General features: G+C 40.0%; 1 protein-coding gene across 6 annotated transcripts in view; it reads left to right on the forward strand.

The window, feature by feature from the left end:
• pkp4 (plakophilin 4) overlaps nt 1-19618 on the forward strand; it is a 158485-nt gene that overhangs the window by 76508 nt on the left and 62359 nt on the right. For 2 of the 6 annotated variants that reach the window (XM_080199112.1, XM_080199111.1), the window contains exons 5-8: nt 1282-1413; nt 1565-1761; nt 4076-4640; nt 17189-17380. In XM_080199112.1, the coding sequence (XP_080055238.1) occupies nt 1282-1413; nt 1565-1761; nt 4076-4640; nt 17189-17380 (1086 nt within the window). The remainder of the gene's footprint in view (nt 1-1281; nt 1414-1564; nt 1762-4075; nt 4641-17188; nt 17381-19618) is intronic. The other 4 variants (XM_080199115.1, XM_080199116.1, XM_080199113.1 and 1 more) reach the window with 3 other exon arrangements.

A 19618-nucleotide genomic window follows, 5' to 3' on the forward strand; every position in this document is an offset into this window, starting at 1 on the left:
TTTTTACACTTTGCCAGAATCTGCCTACATATTTGTTTCTCTATCTCCCACTGGCTGTTGGGCAGCCTATAGTAAACCCCCAACATTGTGACTGCGCCCTTCCTATTCCTGAGCTCTAGCCATTCTGCCTCGCTGTATGAGCCCTCTGAGGTATGCTCCATAGGACAGCTGTGATATTCTCCTTACCCAGTAGTGCAACTCCTTTTACATCCCCCTGTGTCCTGCCCGAAACATCTGTACCTTGGAACGTTAAGTTGCCAATCCTGTCCTTTCCTGAATCAAGTCTCTGTAATGGCAACAACATCATAGTTCTAAGTACTAATCCAAGCTCTAAGTTTATCCACTTTACCTGTTATACTACTTGCATTGAAATAAATGCACTTCAGTCCATCAGCCTTCTTTGATCAGCAACTACATCCTGCCTGCCCTTTCTCTTAATGGCCTTACTCTCTACTTCCCCTTCTGTTAATTCACCTTTGCTTTGGTTCCCACCTTCCTGCCAAACTAGTTTAAATCCTCCTGTGTGACACTAGCAAACATCCCAGTCAGAATATTTATGTCCTTCCAGTTTAGATGCAACCCATCCTCCTTGTAGGCCCCACCTGCCCAGAAGAGATCCCAATGGTTCAGATAACTGAAACCTTCCCTCTTACACTGTTTAACCACATGATGGATCTCTGAACATACTTCCCTTCATCTGAGGTGGGTTTACCAGGGAGAGGGGACGTAGTTTCAATGATTTCCTGGTTTAAATCATAGCATATTCATTTGAATATTAGAATATGCAGCATAGAAACAAACTGTTCAAATCATTAGGTCTATATTGGGCGGCATGGTGGCACAGTGGTTAGCACTGCTGTCTCACAGTGCCAAGAATCTGGTTTTGATTTCCGGCTTGGATCACTTACTGTGTGGAGTTTGTACTTTCTCCCCATGCCTGTGTTGGGTTTCCTCCAGGTGCTTTGGTTTCCTCCCACAGCCCAAAGACGTGAAGGTTAGGTGGATTGGCCATTCTAATTTGCCGCTTAGCGTAAATGCATGCGGTTATGGGGATAGGGCTGAGTGGGATTGTGGTCGGTGCAGACCGGTGGGCTGAATGGCTGCCTCCTATACTGTAGAGATTCCATGGACACAGTATGAAATGTAATTACCAAATTCCAAATCAAAAATTCCTGATCAAGAAAAGTAATGCAATTGAATTAACTTCTTGTAGAAAGGCACTAATCTTATTGAAAATTTTTAGCTTAAAATGAGTTCTAAAGCACATAACTCTTCTTACAGATGAACCAATAGGAGGAATTAATAGACGCAGAGTTTCTGAAAACGCTCATCCCCAGTCCTTTAATATTGAAGCAGGTCGTGAACAGCTGCCAACTCTCGCACCCGAACAAACTTCTCTTCATGAAAGTGAGGGTCTGTTGTATATGAATTTTTAGTAGAACAAATACCAACCTTTTCAGATCCTGTGTTTTAAAAAGTCTTTTATGGAGAAAAAATGACTTTTGTCTTCTCCTCAATTCATTTGTATTATGACCAGCTATACTTTTCTACTTCAACTCTGCAGGATCTATTGGAAACTCGCGAAGCTCAACACAAATGAACTCCTATTCTGATAGTGGTTACCAGGAGGCAGGCAGTTATTACAGCAGCCAGAACTTGATCAAGACTAACCCAAGAAACCAACAGGAACCTGTTCAGAGCAGCACCAACAGTAATCACCTAGTACGAAATTCTAGGCCAGAGGGTCAGACTGTTGGCCAGGTACTACATTTTAAGGAAGCTGATGGCTTAACTTAAGACTTCTTCAGAAAACATCTCCTCAGTCTTTTCTGGTATTTTAAACAGACTATCCACAAATCATTAATTCTGTCATATGCACTGGGACCTGCTCATCATAAACTTCTACCACATTTCCTGCTCTATATGTAAGGTTACAGCGCAATTCCACTTTAAATGTTTCTGGTGCCCACTCCACTATTGGCACATTGGGTACCTGTCATAACAAGGGGTGAAAATCTAGACATATCCCTAGTGTCCCAAAATCTCAGACCTAGCTGCCTTTATGTTGCGTTTTAACCATGGATTCCTATCTTTTGTTTCTCAGGTCCAGGACTGACCAAGATATGGGTTTTTCTTATTCCAGTCCACAGAATAAGACTACAGTAGTTAGGAGTAGGGGTGTGTTTGAGTAGGAACAACAGCTACCTAGCACATCATAGGCCAGATCTGGGAGTTCCCTTCCCTAATATGCAATGTCTGAGGCAGGAGATCATTCTAGAAGAGACATGATGCCTTCAAGCCCTAACAGAAAGTGAGAGCCTGGGGAAAACTCTGGTACATCCAGGTCCTGAACAAATTTGCTTGCATTCTGACTTGCTTCCAACCAGCCTAAAAGTGGGAAAGTTCCGGAAAGCCTGTGGAAAAATCAAAGTTTTCAGTTTACTAAAACTATCTCTAGCTAAATTTTCTGTATTGAATGCTAAAGAAAATATTAAACTGTATATGAAATGGACTTTACAATTCAACTGGCAGTAACGTATTGCAAATTTTGGAAATTTGAGAAATTGCAACTAAAGCTGTGTTTTTTTTTATACGAGAGCACTGTTTCAGTTACTGTAGATTGGCAACTTTTAGAAAGAAATTCAAATTTTTCGTTTTTCACTGAAAAAGACCACATAACAAGACTTTCGCCCTTCTTCAACATCTCACCAAATTGGATTTCCCCAGTTTGAGCATGGGCTTCACTTGCATCCTTGCATAGTGACTCCAAATCAGATTCGTCTCTGCTCCACATTCCCTTTCTGCTTTCTCTAAGCTGCTCATAGGTTGACCAGCTTAGCGACTGATTATTATTTGGTCTACACTTTAAAAAATTTTCTAACCCATCTCCATGGCAATGTTTGCCTGTTCCCAGATATAAAATGTTAGTTAATTATCTTTAAGATAAAAGGACAGGTTCAAAATTAAAAGTCTAAAGATGCTTTAAAACTACTGTCATTTATCAATGGCCTTCAACCTTCTCTGTTCTGGGAAAATTACATGAATAATATAAAACCTCAAGATATTTACTGAGGCTTCTATTGCTTAACTTCTAGCAATTCATCATGGCTTCACTAATATAACATAAATTTTGATCCGTCTGCCATCCCTCAGACCAGCATCCTGCCAACATTTAAAATTTACAGTTTTCAAACCTAACATAATGTATACACATTTGTAATAGTACACTTAGCTACCCTACTACTGAAGAGCTACTAGCAGGTTGCACAAACCTTCTGAAGGGTAATTGCAAAATTGAGGATTTCTATTCTAAGATCACTACTGTATTTAGATATTCAATCTTTAACTTTCACTTTCTCTGCTTCTGAGCGAGGGCCGACCTTCTTCCAAGCTGCACATCATTGTTGCTGTAAACCTGTTATTAGAATTATCAACCCACATTTCTGGTCTTTCTCACCCTATGATGAGGTGCTTCACCCCCAGTCGGTATCTCCTCCCTACAGCAGTGCCAATGAGATTAGAAATTTTGTAGCTTTGGGAGTTGACCTTGCTCCCTTCTGTCACTCCATGGCACTGCTTCCTTATGCTGTACAGCTTTGTTCTTTAAATTCGTATGTCTTTTTTGAAGTTCATTTTATTAATGTTTCCATTTGCAGCAGTTGACTGTAATATGTGCTCCATGTTTTTGTGGATGATAATCTATATGTCCAACATATTCATGAAGATTTATGTAATAATGCTGACTATCTAATGCCAATTTCAAGTTTGCTAATTAAATATAGAAAAACTCGAGACTTTTTCCATTTCCATGAAGATGAATTGCCAATTTTGACCAGGTGTCTTGGATGTGTAATACGGGAAACTGACAACTATATTGGTTCACTTGATTGGAGAAAAGTTTGCACGGTGTGGGATTGATGGGATCTATAGATTTGTCAAAAGTTGCATTCCACCATATCAAGAAGACGACGCAGAAGGGATAAGGATTATGTTAAAGGTTTAATGTGTATGCACTCATCTTTATTTTTTTTGAAACATTGTTAATTCATTTGGCATTGTTTTTTGGTAAAAACAGGTGAATGTTGCTGTTACAACCAATAGGGCAATGAGAAGAGTTAGTTCGGTTCCATCTAGAACGCAATCACCAGCTTATGGCACTGGAATGTCACCATCAAGGGGATCACTGAGAACATCTCTAGGAAGTGCTTATGGATCACCAGCATTAACTGAACCTCGGTCCAGTAACTCCACAGTGTATTTGTCTTCAACATTGCCAACCCAGAGAGCAGGTTCTCCACATACTGCACAGAGGTCTACATCACCAGCTACAGTTAGACGAATTGGTTCAGTTACAAGACAGCCCACTAATTCCAGCAGAGCCACCTCTCCGTACCAGACTTTGGGTTCTTCAATGAGACTGGGTTCGCCTCTCACTTTAGCAGCTGCACAAACGAGAGTAAATTCTCCACCCCTAGCTCAAACCGGATCATCATCCCCTGCACGGTCCACTATGACTGCTGTTCCTCAACGTATGACAGCACCACTACAAAGATCCCATGCCATTGATGCTGATTTTTATTGTCTCCAGTCACCAGAAATCTATGAGAGGATGGTTCCACCACGACCGGACAGCCTTGCAGGTCTGTTTTGTGATAACAAAACCTTCAACACTTTTCAGGCAAAAGTTTATTTTGTGGAGTAAATGGTGTATAATATGAATTGCTTCAGTTGGCATTCAATTTGCCTTCTGCATTAACATCTCAAACTTCCTAAAGTTTCCCACAAAGATGAAAAACAAATAAAATTCTAGGAATTTGCTACTATTTGCCTTTATATGCTTAAAGTATTCAGTCAATTAAAAGTAATCCCAACAAAAAAAATTGAAGTCTCCCCATTTTGTACTTGTGCTCACTTTTCTATTTAATTAGCAGCACTCTGATAACCATTATAAATTGTAGCTCCTTAAACAACAGTGCTTTTCTTCCAAGAGTGTAATGACAAAGGAAGGCAACGAAAAGAAAAACATGCTTAAAAATTATTTATGGTCATCCTCTCAACCTTGCCATCTCATGTTGGTCTCTTTATCTACTGCCTCGATTACAGATAAGGATAACTCTGATCATTTCGTTATAACCCTCACCATTTGCATCCTCCACCTCCTCTCACTTCCCTCTGCATTCAGCACTGAAAAAGCATTTTTCCTCCAAATCAGTTGCAGCAACACTTTTTAAGTCAAGTCACTTTTAAGCACTTTTAAACTCTCTTACCTTTTGGCCCTCTGTTCACCGTGGTGCATCTGTAGCTGTCAATCTACTGAATTGTCTTCACCTCTGCCTTTGTTCTCTTCACCAATAAAATCCTTTATTCTCCCACCATTGGATTTGTGCCTTTCTTCCTCATATATAGTGAGTTCATAACTGCCAGTGGGATAACGGGTAGCAGAGACCAAAAGAAAATTGGCCTATGAATAATCTTTGGCCTTTTTAATTTCTTAAATGCTTTAGAGATCATTAGGGAAAAGAATCTGCAAATACTTTGGTCTCCATTTGCTAAACACAGAAGTAAAGATTTTAAAATAGTCTGAGATTAAAAAGACTATCACTTTCATTTAATGGAACAAATGTTTTATTTTCTTTCCTGTTGTCGCCAGTTTGTTTAGATTCAGCCCTCACTATCATCTACAAGCCATCACATAATTATGTGGTGCTTGTCATTGTAGAATTTTTGTTTTGTCTTGTTTGCTTTTTGTGCCCATACAAATTAAGTGAAATAATTTTGTATGAATGTTCTAAAATCAGTCCGTTTGGGGAGTTGACGTAGGCCAGTGAAGATTGATGTGATGATTGTGTGGCGCTTAGTGCAGAAGAAAATGCTAGTAACAAAGCTTTGGATGATTTTTGGCATTATGCCTTGTAACTGCTTCTTTGTAGTCTCCAAAACTTGAATTTAGAGGCAACAGACATGGGTGATTTTTGACACGAGGAGCCAAGGAATAGAGCAGAGATGGAAGTAAGTAGTCTTGGGCAATGGGTATGTAATTTGAGCTGTGGGTCAAACAGTGCTGAGGTTGTGTGCAGTCTGATTTGACCTGAGTGTGTAGCCAAAAAAAGGGTATGTTGTCTGTTGTAGAAGTGCAAAGATTTTGAAATATGTGCAAAACATTAGCTTCATTATGTTGTTGAATTCTGGCTCATCCACAATTTAATTACAAAGAATTACAACACAGAAGCAACTCGCTTAGCTTAAATGGGCCATGTTGATGTTCATCCTTCACAGAAGTAGAGATCTTAAAATAGTCTTTTTTACTCTCAGTTTATCACTTCCATTTAATGGAACGAATGTTTTATTTTCTTTCCAGTTGTCTCCGGTTTGTTTAGATTCAGCCCTTACTATCATTTACGAGCCATCACGTAATTATGTGGTGCTTGTGTCACTGTATAATTTTTGTTTTGTTTGCTTTTTGTACCCGTACAAATTGAGTAGTCCTAATCCCATGTACCTGCTCAATTCTAATATCCCCTTTATTCCCTTGCTTTCAATTATCAAACTGTACTTGTCATTTACTTGGAAAGTTAAGAAATTTACTATCCAACGTCTTTTGAAAGAAAAGGGATTTTTATTCTCTGTCCTAAATTTTTTGTGCTTGTTGTTTTATCAGTGCTCCCTTGTTTTAGATCCTTCAAGACTGGAAGTGGTTTGGTTGTATTGGTACTGCCACATCCCATCACAATTTTTGATAACTCTCAAATTCCACCTCAAACTCCTCTGTTATAATAGTTCTAATTTTTCAACTGTTGAGATTTCAAAAGCGTGTCTGAAGGCACGACATGATTTTATGGTCAAGGGAAGTGATGGAGTAGAACTGAGTACCTAAGGCATACACATGGAAGTGCACCGTACCGTGTGTATTCGTAACTTTTTAAAAATTCATTTATGGGATGTGGGCGTCACTGGCTAGGCCAGCATTTATTAGCTTCCATTCAGAAGGTGGTGGTGCGGTGCCTTCTTGAACCTCTGCAGTCCCTGAGGTGTAGTTGCATCCAAAGTGCTATTAGGGAGAGTGTTCCAGGATTTTGATCCAGCAACAGTGAAAGGAACAGCAATATATTTTCAAGTCAGGATGGTAAATGGAACTTCTGTGTGGTAATGTTCTCAAGCATCTGCTGCTCTTGTCCTTCTAGATGGTAGTGGCTGTGGGTTTGGAAGGTGCTGCCTTACGAAGCTTGGTGAGCTCTTGCAGTGCATCTTGTAGGTGATACACAATAAGAACATAAGAAATAGGAGCAGGAGTAGGCCACCTAGCCCTTCGAGCCTGCCCCGCCATTCAATAAGATCATGGCTGATCAGTTCCACTTTCCCGCTTTTTCCCCATAACCTTTAATTCCCTTGTCTGTCAAAAACCAAGGCTGCCACTGTTTGTCGGTGGAAGAGAGATTGAAAATTTGTGGAAAGGGTAGTGTTAACATGAGGGGGAAAGACTATGAATGGATCCCACAGGGCGACCCAGCAATGACCCTGAAGAACTGTGTGTAAAAAAAAAATGCGCTTTTTATATTGGAGCAAATAAGAGTAGACACTATTCAAGGACTGTATTGATGGGGTGGAGGAAGCTAACATAAAAAGCTCCATAAAATAAGTCAAGAAATGCAATGGTGATAGAGGATTTTGTTCCCAAGGACAGTCTGGCATGGTGTGTGTAAATTCAACTTAAGGAATTTGAGCAGGAATTTATGGGAGAATTAGACAAAAATTAATGGAGGAATAAATATGAAATTATTGAGAAATTTTGCATTCGCAGAAATTCCTTGCGCAAGGAATCTGATATGTCAAAGGATTAGGGTCAAGAAAACCTTAAGTTTTGATTATGTTTACCAGGTTTAAGTTACACCAATTGTTATCATCAGACGACATGCAAAGCCTGCAGGAGGATAATATGACAGCATGTCTTTTGCTAACTTAGCAGCTGAACAGAAATGGTATATAGTAATAAATGTAATTTGAATGTGTCCAAAGGACTAAGTTATCTGGATCAGTTTGGAGTAGGAGTTTTGGTAGTGGATGATCATCGCATAAGTTGTGCGGGAAATGGAAACAACAAATCTCTAGTATAAAGATCAGTTGCAGACTTTGAAGCAAATTCTTCCCAAAGATTTTATCTTCCATTTCCACTGACTTTGAGAAATAGCTGAAATTAACCAGAGCAGACTAGCAAAATTCTATTTCCTTGACCCTGGCGACTCTCCTCAAGTTCCTATGGATTGATCCTTGCTTCTCTATCCCCCACCACGCACAATCATCCCATCTGCATTATCCTGCAATGACATCACAGATATAGGGTCAGTTTCTGCATACGTGGTGGATACCTAAGTCTACTGATCCACCACTTCTCTCAATGTATCAACTTGTCTGACCTGACATCATAGATGGGCCCACTTTGGGTCCCCACCTGTGCCACATTTAAAATCCTTGTCTTTAATTTGCTTTGCCTTGCCTCATAAATGCCTTGAAAACTGTTTTTCTCCACTCTGCCCCAACTACTCCTCATTCCCAACCAATCCCATGTTCCACATTCCTGTGATTGAGTCCTCTGTACCCTTTGCTCCATGTTGCTAATCCCACTATTCCAGCTTGTGTTTTGTGTTTAAAAAAAAATGAATTCCATAGTTATTCAAATACTGCAACTTTGCAGAAGCAGTAGTGTGTATATGAATGCCATGGGAGTGTTGTTTATTTCACGGATGTTATATTCTAAAGTAATTGAGTTATTGTCTGAATAATTGGGTTTAAAAGTAATTGAATGTTGAAGGGAACAATATCATTATTCTTTCTCCTTGGAAAATAACAATCAAATGATAACTGCCCCATGTGGTGCAGTTCTGTCACATGTGTGGAAGAACAAGGTAACCTGCCATCCCCAGGGGAGTGTTTTTCAGTCAGTCAGTCAGTGTGTAAATTGCCTCTTGATAAATTTCACACCTGCCTAATCAAATTCTAACATTGTTTCACCTGTTTAGTTTTGCAAATATCAAAAAGCACAAGGATGTGGTCACATGGCTATCAAACTGGAGTCTGATTTCTGACCGTGACTTTGCAGTAGATTTGATATTTCTTTCTTTTCTAAGTTGAATTAATTTAATGTTTTTTAAAAATTGTACATGGAATGGCTTTGGTAGTGCTATGAGACCTTACAGTATTATGCTCAAATACTTTCTCTGAAAAGACAGCTCACCTTTTTTAAAAGTCAGCTTTTTATTTAATACAAAGGTTGTTGTTAACCTCAGGATAAAGTGCTGTCGTCACCAAGATGCAGCTGTCTGCTAGACACAAAGAGCAACAGATTGTGGTAGGTCCTCAGTTAGATGATGATCTCAAGGGGGAGAGAAGATCTGTCTCTCATCTAAGACAGAGAAAAGGACAGATTTCTTCAGAGGGTTATTAGTGACTGGAATTCTCTACCCCAGTGAGCAACGGAGACAGGTGTCATTGAATATATTCAAGGCTAAGATAGACATTTTTTATCTACAAGGGTGACAAAGGTTATGGCTGGAAATTGGAGTTATGGCCACAATGAAATTAACCATGATATTATTAAATGGCAGAGCAGGCTGAAGGAGCCAAATGGTCTATTGCTCCTATTTTTTACATGGCCATAACTCTCCCACCAGTTGAAATAGTCTTTAAAACTTTTTATCTCTTGCCCTCCTCTGTTACATTGAAAATAGTCTCAGTACTTCTCATATCTCCTCAGTATTGTAGCTTTCCATCACTCCTGAACTTGTACACTGTGATTTCTAGTCACTTGGGTAGCACAGAACCTGAGGATTACTGGAGCAGATAGACAAGTTTTCAAAGCTTTTTTATCTTGCACTCATCAAGACAGATGCAAGAATACCAAATTTCACAGGTAGCAACAGTTTATACTGCATGAGAAAAGGAGTTGACTAGTTGAATCTGATAGCATTGCCATGGTGAATGCACCAGGGAACAATTGTCACACACACTTTAGTTTAATTCAAAAATGCCCCAATGCCTGGATATATTCCTTTTGCTTGCAGAGGGCAGGTGGCTGCATCTGAATATATGTAGCTTCTTGTAAGCATAAGCAAGCCACATTGTGAGCCCGGCAGGTCCTGAATTGTTAGTGTAATTCTTGACACACTTGGGATTATTCAGCACGTGCTTTGAAATTACAGATTCATTTATAATATTATGTTCTGAGTTTTGTAAGCACAGGCTGGTTCATTATAATCAGTACCCATGCCAGAGTGAACGACCCAAAGGGGTTATGGTGTTCGGTACAGTCTGCCAGTGACTGGGATATACTGCTTATATAATTGGACTTGCACAAGCACCAAAATTAATAGATATATGCCACATTACTCATCTACGTGGCAAGCAAAACATCATCTTGGCTTGACAGCAACATCCTGTCACTGAGAAATAACTACTTGTGTTGCTATGCATAGTAGCAGCATGAAATGGCTAGCTTCACCTGTTACTCAAATTTTGGAGATATCTTACTCTTTCTGGTTTACTATTCTTTCTATAATAGGGTGACCAGAACTGTTACACTGTATTCCAATTGTGGCCTTACCAATGTCTTGTACAACTTCAATAAGACATCCCAACTCCTGTACTCAATGTTCTGACCAATGAAACCAAGCATGCTGATTGCCTTCCTCACTACCCTGTCGACCTGTGACTCCACTTTCAAGGAGCTATGTACCGGTACCCCTAGATCCCTCTGTTCTATAACTCTCCCAAACTGTACTGTAAACTAAGTAAGTCCTCCTCTGGGTCAATCTACCAAATTGTAGCACGTCACATTTATCTAAATTAAACTCCATGTGCCATTAATCAGCCCACTGACCCAATTGATCAAGATCCTGTTGCAATGTTAGATATCAGTAAGGAAAGGCAACAACACCTCGTCCACAATCATTCTCAACACAAGTGCCTCACCAGGCCGTGTCTTTGTGTGGCCCTCGAACTCCGTTCTCAAGTTTGCTGATGACACCATCATAATAGGTCGGATCTCAAACAATGATGAGACAGAGTACAGGAAAGAAATAGAAAATCTGGTGAACTGGTGCAATGGCAATAATCTCTCCCTCAATGTCAACACAGCGAAGGAGATAGTTATTGACTTCAGGAAGTGTAGTGGAGGACATGCCCCTGTCTACATCAATGGGGATAAGGTAGAAATGGTTGAAAGCTTCAAATTTTTAGGCGTCCAAATCACCATTGACCTGCCATGGCCCCTCCATGCCGACGCAATGCCTAAGAAAGCGCACCAACGCCTCTACTTTCTTAGGAGGCTAAGGAAATTTGGCATGTCTGCTACCACTCTCATCAACCTTGACATACGCACCTTAGAAAGCATTCTTTCTGGTTGTGTCACAGCTTGGTATGGCTCCTGCTCTGAACAAAAAGGCAAGAAATTCAAAGGGTTGTAAGTGAAGTCCAGTCCATCACGCAGACCAGCCTCCCATCCGTTGATACTGTCCACACTTCCTGCTACCTCGGAAAAGCAGCCAGCATAATTAAGGACCCCACACACCCGAACGTACTCTCTTCCACCACCTTCCATCGGGAAAAAGATACAGAAGTCTGAGGTCATATACTAACCAACTCAAGAACAGCTTCTTCCCTGCTGCCATCAGACTTCTGATTGGACCTACCTCATATTAAGTTAATCTTTCTCTACCCTTAGCTATGACTGTAACGCTACATTCTGCATTCTCTCCTTTCCTTCTCTATGTACAGCATGCTTTGTCTGCAGTGCTCAAGAAACAATACTTTTCACTGTCCACTAATACATGTGACAAATCAAATAACCTTCTTAACGGTCCACTATGCCACCAATCTTGGTGTCATCTGCAAACTTAACTCTCAATCAACATCAATTTAAAAAAGACTGATCATTACTAAATTACCATTTGTGCAGCCTTGCTAAGTGCAAATTGACTGCCACATCTTACTTTATAATGGTGACTATGCTTCAAAATATGTAATTGATTGTGAACATTTGGGGACATCCTGAGACAGTGAAACATGCTATATAAACACAGGTTCTATTTTTTCTCCCTCTGATATCTATCTCTCTGGTCTGCCTGTGTTCTGAAGGAAACTATCTTGCTATTTCACCTCAAGAGTATTTTCATTTCACACGTACTGAGCCAGAATAATACAGCCATCTATTATTTGTTAGACTTTCCCCTGAACCCTTCTGATGTTCTCATTAAGTTGCCAAAAGTGCATGCTGATAATGCAGCAAGGGTAACTTGGGCACTCAGGCCCCAAGTTTAAGGGCAACCAGTGTGTAGCCTCCATTAAGAACAAGAGCTCAGCTTTAAAGAAGGATTTGAACATTTCAGACTGAGATGGGAACTTTCTTCGCTGAAAATGTTGTGCATCTTTGAAATTCTACATCCCAGTCATAGTCGTTTCATTGATGGGTTCAAAATTGAGGTTGATTGTTTTTTTTAATACTAAGGGAATTAGGGTTAGATGAAGTTGTCATTGGAGAATCAGCAATGATTTTGTTGAATGGCAGAGCAGACTCCAGCACCTATTTAGTTTGTTCTTGTGTTCTCCTATGGTCCACCTTCTTATTTTGAGACAGACCTTCAGGGTGCCAGGCAAAAGGCGGGGAATTACAGGCCGGTTAGTTTAACGTCTGTGGTAGGTAAAATGTTAGAATCCGTCATTAAGGAGGAAATTGCGAGGCATCTTGAAGGGAATTGCTTGATAGGGCAGACGCAACACGGTTTCATTAAAGGGAAGTCGTGTCTGACAAATTTACTGGAGTTCTATGAGGATGTGTCTAGGGCGGTGGATAGAGGAGAGCCGGTGGATGTGGTCTTTCTGGATTTTCAGAAGGCGTTTGATAAGGTACCTCACAAGAGGTTACTGCAGAAGGTCAGAGGACATGGAGTTGGGGGTAGGGTGTTAGCGTGGATAGAGGATTGGTTGTCAAATAGGAGGCAGAGAGTGGGGGTCAATGGGTGCTATTCGGATTGGCGGTTGGTGACTAGTGGGGTGCCCCAGGGGTCGGTGCTGGGGCCTCAGCTATTTACCATTTATATAGATGATCTGGAGGAGGGAACCGAGTGTAGGGTGTCGAAATTTGCTGATGACACCAAGATTGGGGGAAAGGCAAATTGTGCGGAGGGTGTGGAGAGTCTGCAGAAGGATCTAGATAGGCTGGGTGAATGGGCCAGGAAATGGCAAATGGAATTTAATGTTGGCAAGTGTGAGGTGGTCCACTTTGGTAGGAAGAATGGTAGGAAGGACTATTACTTACGGGGCGAAAAACTGCAGCAGGCGACGGTGCAGAGGGACCTCGGGGTCCTTGTGCATGAGTCGCAAAAACCCAGCCTGCAGGTGCAGCAGGTGGTCAGGAAGGCGAATGGGATGCTGGCCTTCATAGCGAGGGGGATTGAATATAAAAGTAGGGAGGTCTTGCTGCAGCTGTATAGGGCATTGGTGAGGCCGCAGCTGGAGTACTGTGTGCAGTTTTGGGCGCCGCACCTGCGCAAGGATATTTTGGCCTTGGAGGGAGTGCAGAGGAGGTTTACTAGGCTGATACCGGAGTTGAGGGGGTTGAGCTATGAGGAGAGGCTGAATAAACTAGGCTTGTACTCGTTAGAGTTTAGAAGAATGAGGGGAGATCTCATTGAGACGTATAAGATGATGAATGGGATGGATAGGATAGAGGTGGAAAGACTCTTCCCGCTCAAAAAAGACAGTAGGACTAGTGGGCACAGCCTCAAGATAAAGGGGGGGCAGTTCAGAACGGAGTTGAGGAGGAACTTCTTCACTCAAAGGGTGGTGAATCTCTGGAATTCTCTGCCCGTTGAAGTGGTGGAGGCTGCCTCGCTAAATATTTTTAAGAAGCGGGTTGATGGGTTTTTGATAAGAGAGGGGATTAAGGGTTATGGGGAGAGGGCGGGAAAGTGGAACTGAGCCACGACAGATCAGCCATGATCTTATTGAATGGCGGGGCAGGCTCGAAGGGCCAGATGGCCTACTCCTGCTCCTATTTCTTATGTTCTTATGTTCTTATGATACAGTTTCTTAGCATCTATAATCTCAAGTCCTTTATAATTTTATATATTTCAATTAGATCACACCTCATTCTTTGAAACTCCCAGGAATATAGGCCTAACGTGCTCGATTACTCCTCATAGAACAATCCCCTCATCTCAGAAATCCATCTAGTGAAACTTCGTTGTGTTCCCTCTGGGACAAATATATCCTTCCTTGGGTAAGGAGACAAAGTAGTGCCTAACCAATATAGTTGTAGTAAAACCTCTTAATCTTACACTCTAGTCCCTTTGCAACAAAAGCTAACATTATATATGCCTCTGCAATTGCTTGCTGTGCATGCATGTTAACTTTGTGATTCATATACAAGGCGTCCTGACCCTCCTGAATTTATATATTTCCTAATCTCTCACCATTCAAAACACATTGTGCCTTTTGATTTTTCAGATCTGAATGTATGGCTTCACACTTAGTCATAGTCATGTTCTTGCCTACTCACCCATTCTTTCTATCCTCAGCCTCTTTGTGCTGCCCTTATTGATTACTTTCTCATCTTAATGAATGAGCTGATGCATTGGAAAATGCACTTTGTTCTGTTTTTTTCTGTGTAAATTAGTGTGGGTGAATTCAGACCCAATGCAGCTACAGAATTAGAGAAGACAAGAAAGACAGATTCAGAGAGGGAAAAAAAACAAAAAAAGTAATATTTGTTTAAAATTGGTATTCCTAAAATACCTATCAATTATTAAGTGAAGGAATTAGATTCTACGTTTGTACTGATTAATCTTCAGTGCCACAGTCAATTGGTAGTATATCAGTTACGCTATTGTTAAAAGGATATTTGCAATAACTTGATTTCACTTTTGCAAGTTCGGTTTGTATCTATGTGCACAAATATCAACTTCATAACGTTCAATGGCTGTCAATAGTGCAGCAGAGAATGAAATGCCGATTTCATTATTTAATGGCAAAGCAACACAAGTTCACTATCTTTTTTGGATGTTGGCATTTAGGCATTCAGCTGCTTTTTCTGTACCACCTGCATATAATTACCAGTAAACACCATTTGCCTCACCTTATTCTGACACGTCTTAAAGCTGTGGTCATTTAAGGTAGTGATACTGTGCATAAATGACCATTTTCTACTGTGCCAACATAATGTGAGTGCTACCATCATCTACTTTATATGCTTAATTACTGTGTACAACAGTTATTACTGCATTTTTAAGTGCTAATTAATTCATTTTAATAAATTATAATTAGCAAATTGATTTAATTTGATGTCTTGTTCATTGCCCAGTTTAAAACTTTGTGACTAAATAGTTGAACTTGGCTTTATTTCTGTGGCTCCACCGCTCCTCCATCTGTCATGTATATCAATGCCGTTTGCAGTTCTTCCCTCATTCGCTTCACTCTTGTCAGCAGTTTGATTTTTTTCTCCACCCCACCTCTGCACTATTTAAAATCCTCTGTCCAAATTTCATTTGGTGAATAGGAGGGACTGTAAGTGGAAATACACATCAATGAATCTCTGAGCTTTACAATGAATGTGCAGAAAACTGACATAACCAGCCAGTAAAATCTGTACAAGTATCTGTACAGAGTGTAAGGAAAAGCCCTGACAGTTCATCACGCAGACATATGTTTATCATTGAACTTAAGACGGGGGGAAGAAGCAACTGACTTGTTGTTTCGTAATTACATTTTTATGATATGACATGTCTGTGCATTGACTGTATAGTACTGTTCCAAGTGTCCAAACTCATAATTGAAGTATAAGTAGAATGTTTTGGTTCTAGAGTATTGATTGGAAAGTACATACAATGTAGGCAGTTTATTTACTTCTACAGCTCATATAAATTCATATAATGTTAACAGCATAGAAATAAAGCATTAGACCCAACTGATTTATGTGCCACCCAAGCCACCACCTAGGGCAGCACAACAGCACAGTGCTTAGCACTGCTGCCTCACAGTGCCAGGGACCTGGGTTCAATTCCATCCTCAGGTGACTATCTGTGTGGAGTTTGCACGTTTTCACCGTGACTGCTTAGGTTTCCTCCAGGTGCTCTGGTTTCACCTCTTGGTCCAAAGATGTATGGGTACGGTTGATTGGCTATTCTAAATTGCCCCTTAGTGTCAGGAAGACTAGTAGGGTAAATGCATGGGTTTACGGGGATAGGGCCTGGGTGGAATTATTGTTAGTGCGGGCTCAGTAGGCTGAATGGCCTTCTGCACTGTAGGAATTCTATGATTCTGATTCTATTCTTCTTTAGTATGTTCTTTCTCCCTCACGCTTATCAAACTTCCTCTTAATGCCACTCTTTCTCAACTAATCTTTGAGGTTGAGAGTTCCACATTCACTCTGTTTGGACAAAGAAGCTTCTCCTGATCTATTATTAATAACTAACCAATATTTATGACTTTACTTTTGGTCTCCGCCTGCAATTTACATTTGTATTTTCCAAGACAAAATGTACCACATTTATTACATAAATCAGATCATATATCATTATATGATTATGTATTAGATATTATGGGGAGGTGATAGCCTATTGGTATTATCACTAGACTATTAATCTAGAAAATCTGCTAATATGCTCGGGACCCAGGTTCACTTCCCGCCACGGCAGGTGGTGGAATTTGAATTCAATAAAAAATATCTGTACTTAAGAATCTACTGATGACCATGAAACCATTGTCAATTGTCAGAAAAACCCATCTGGTTCACTAGTGTCCTTTAGGGAAGGAAATCTGCCGTCCTTACCAGGTCTGACCTGCATGTGATTCCAGAGCCACAGCAATGTGATTGACTCTCAACTACCCTCAAGCAACTAGGGTTGCTGGCCAGTCAGCGACGCCCATGTCCCACGAATGAATTTAAAAAGTCATATTATCATATATCAGTATATACCATATCAAATAATATTTTAAACTGACAAAATAAGAAACAAGTACTAGGCAGCAATTATTTTTAGGTGCATTTTATTTGCAGTATTTTATTAAATTGCATATTCTTATGACATTATACAAGTGCTGTTTGATGTAGGGACCAGTGCATCTTTATTTTTAAGCAATTGTTTACACTGAGTAGAAATCAGCTTTGATTCAATCAACCATAGATCCTGTTGTTTTTCAGGATTACGTAGTTCATATGCCAGTCAACACAGTCAACTGGGACATGAATTGCGTTCTGCCATGTCTCCTGATTTGCATATTACTCCAATCTATGAAGGAAGAACACTTCAAAGTCCAGTTTATCGCAGTCCCAGTCATGCAGGCGTTGAACTTCTTCATGGCACTCAAACTGCAGTGTTTCGTACGGGATCAGGTAATGGTTTTGAGGTTTCTTTTCTCTTGGGAGCATCAAGAAAAGCCACACTCCTAAAGAAAACAGTTTTGCACTGAATTATTTAGGAGCCAGCTCTTTGAATATGTATTTAATAAGAAGTAGGAGCAAAAATATTGGTTTACTGATGAATTACAATAATTAAATAAAAAGAGTTTGCTATTAAAATTGTAGATTGTAAGCTAGAATTGATCCTTTAAAATTTTTGTTGTATAACACGTTTTGTTATGAAAGTGCTTTGTTTTTACTTTCCAATTTGGTAAATTCAAATGTAAGGACTGAGTGAATGCAAGGAATGATTTGCCTTTATAAAGTTAATACGTGATTTTGCAGTGTTAAACTACAAAATGGGAAGTATTTGCAGAATTAAATTGAACCTCAACTCTATTTAAGAGTTTGAGCATTTAGCCACTTTATTCACAAACCAAGTTCTATTCTAACCCTTTTTTTCAGGAGATTAGTATACATTGTGAAGTGCAGTTAGGGGAGGTGGTTTGGGGGAATGGTGCTGGGAAAACATCACTACTATTGCCTTATTTCCTCCAGGTTTTTATTTTGTGATACTTTGAGAAGTCAAATAGGAAAAAGTCAATATAACCAGACAGAGTCACCATAGTTTTATGAAAGAGTTAACCAGTTTTTTGGAGTTCTTCGAAAAAGTAACATCTGCTGTGAATAAAGGGGAATCAGTAGATGTACTATACCAAGAGTTATAGAAGGCATTTGATGCCACAACAGTTATTGTGAAAAATAAAAGCTCATGGTATGGGGGGTAACATATTGGCATGAATAGAAAATTGGATAGCGAACAGGAAACATAAGGCATTAATGGGTAATCTTCTGGTTGATAAAATGTGACGATTAGTCTACCACAGGGATAAGTGTTGGGACCTCAACCTTTTACAATTCATATAAAATGACGGATGAAGAGATTGATTAAACTTTCTGAGGACACAAAGATAGGACAGTTGGAAAATAAGACGTAAAGCGGGCAGAGGTTAAGTGACTGGACAAAGATCTAACAAATAAAATATAATGTGGGAAGATACGAGATGGTCCATTTTGGCAGGAAAAATGAAAAAGAAACATTTTATCTAAATCATGAGAGATCGCAGGACTCTTAGATGTAGAAGGAGCTAGATGTCCAAGTGCATGAATGCAGAAGATTAGCATGCAAGTACAGCAAGTATTTAGAAAAGCTAATAAAAGTTATAATTTATTGTAAGGGGAATTAAATACAAAAATAAGGAAATTATGCTTCAGTTATATCAGGCATTGGTGAGACCATATCTGGAGTACTGTATACATTATTTGTCTCCTTGTTTAAGGAAGAGATGTAAATAGAAGAGAAGATTTGCCAGACTAATACCTGGAAATGAATGGGTTATCTTAAGAGGAAAGGTTAGATGAGCTAAGTTTGTGTCCACTGGAATTTAGAAGAGTAAGCTGTGACTTGATTGAACGTGTGATCCTGCAGGGTATTGACAAGCTGGATGTGAAGAGGATGCTCCCTTTTGTGGAAGAGTCCATAACCAGGGGCCACCATTTAGAAATAAGTGGTTACACGTTTAGTTTAAAAAGTTTATTTACTAGTGTTACATGTAGGCTTACATTAGCACAGCAATGAAGTTACTGTGAAAATCCCCTAGTTGCCATACTCTGGCAGCTGTTCGGCTACACCGAGGAAGAATTTCGCATGACCAAGGCACCTAACCAGTATGTCTTTCGGGGAAACTAGAACATAAGACCGTAAAAAATAGGAGCAGAATTCGCCCACTTGGCCCATCTAGTCTGGTCCACCATTCAATCATGGCTGATATTTTTCTTATCCCCATTCTTCTGCATTTTCTCCGTAACCCCTGATCCCCTTATTAATCAAGAACCTACTTATCCCATGTCACTTTGTGTTTCTGATTTCCTAAGCATTTTCCCACTTAGAAAATAGCCCATGCCTCCATTCCTCCTTCCAAAATGTATAACCTCATACTTCTCTAGATTGTTTTCCATCTGCCACTTTGCCCATTCTTCTAATCTGTCCAGTCCTTCTGCAGCCTCCCGCTTCAACATATCTGTCCCTCTACATATCTTTCTATCATCTGCAAACTTAGCAACAGTCCCTTCAGTTCCTTCTTTCAAATCGTTAATGTATATCGTGAAAAGTTGTGGTCCCAGCACCGATTCCTGAGACACACCACTAGTCACTGGCTTCCATCCTGAAAA

The sequence above is a fragment of the Carcharhinus amblyrhynchos genome, chromosome 11 (genome assembly GCF_965287045.1).
Source record: "Carcharhinus amblyrhynchos chromosome 11, sCarAmb.v2.hapA, whole genome shotgun sequence".
Taxonomy (NCBI): Eukaryota; Metazoa; Chordata; class Chondrichthyes; order Carcharhiniformes; family Carcharhinidae; genus Carcharhinus; species Carcharhinus amblyrhynchos.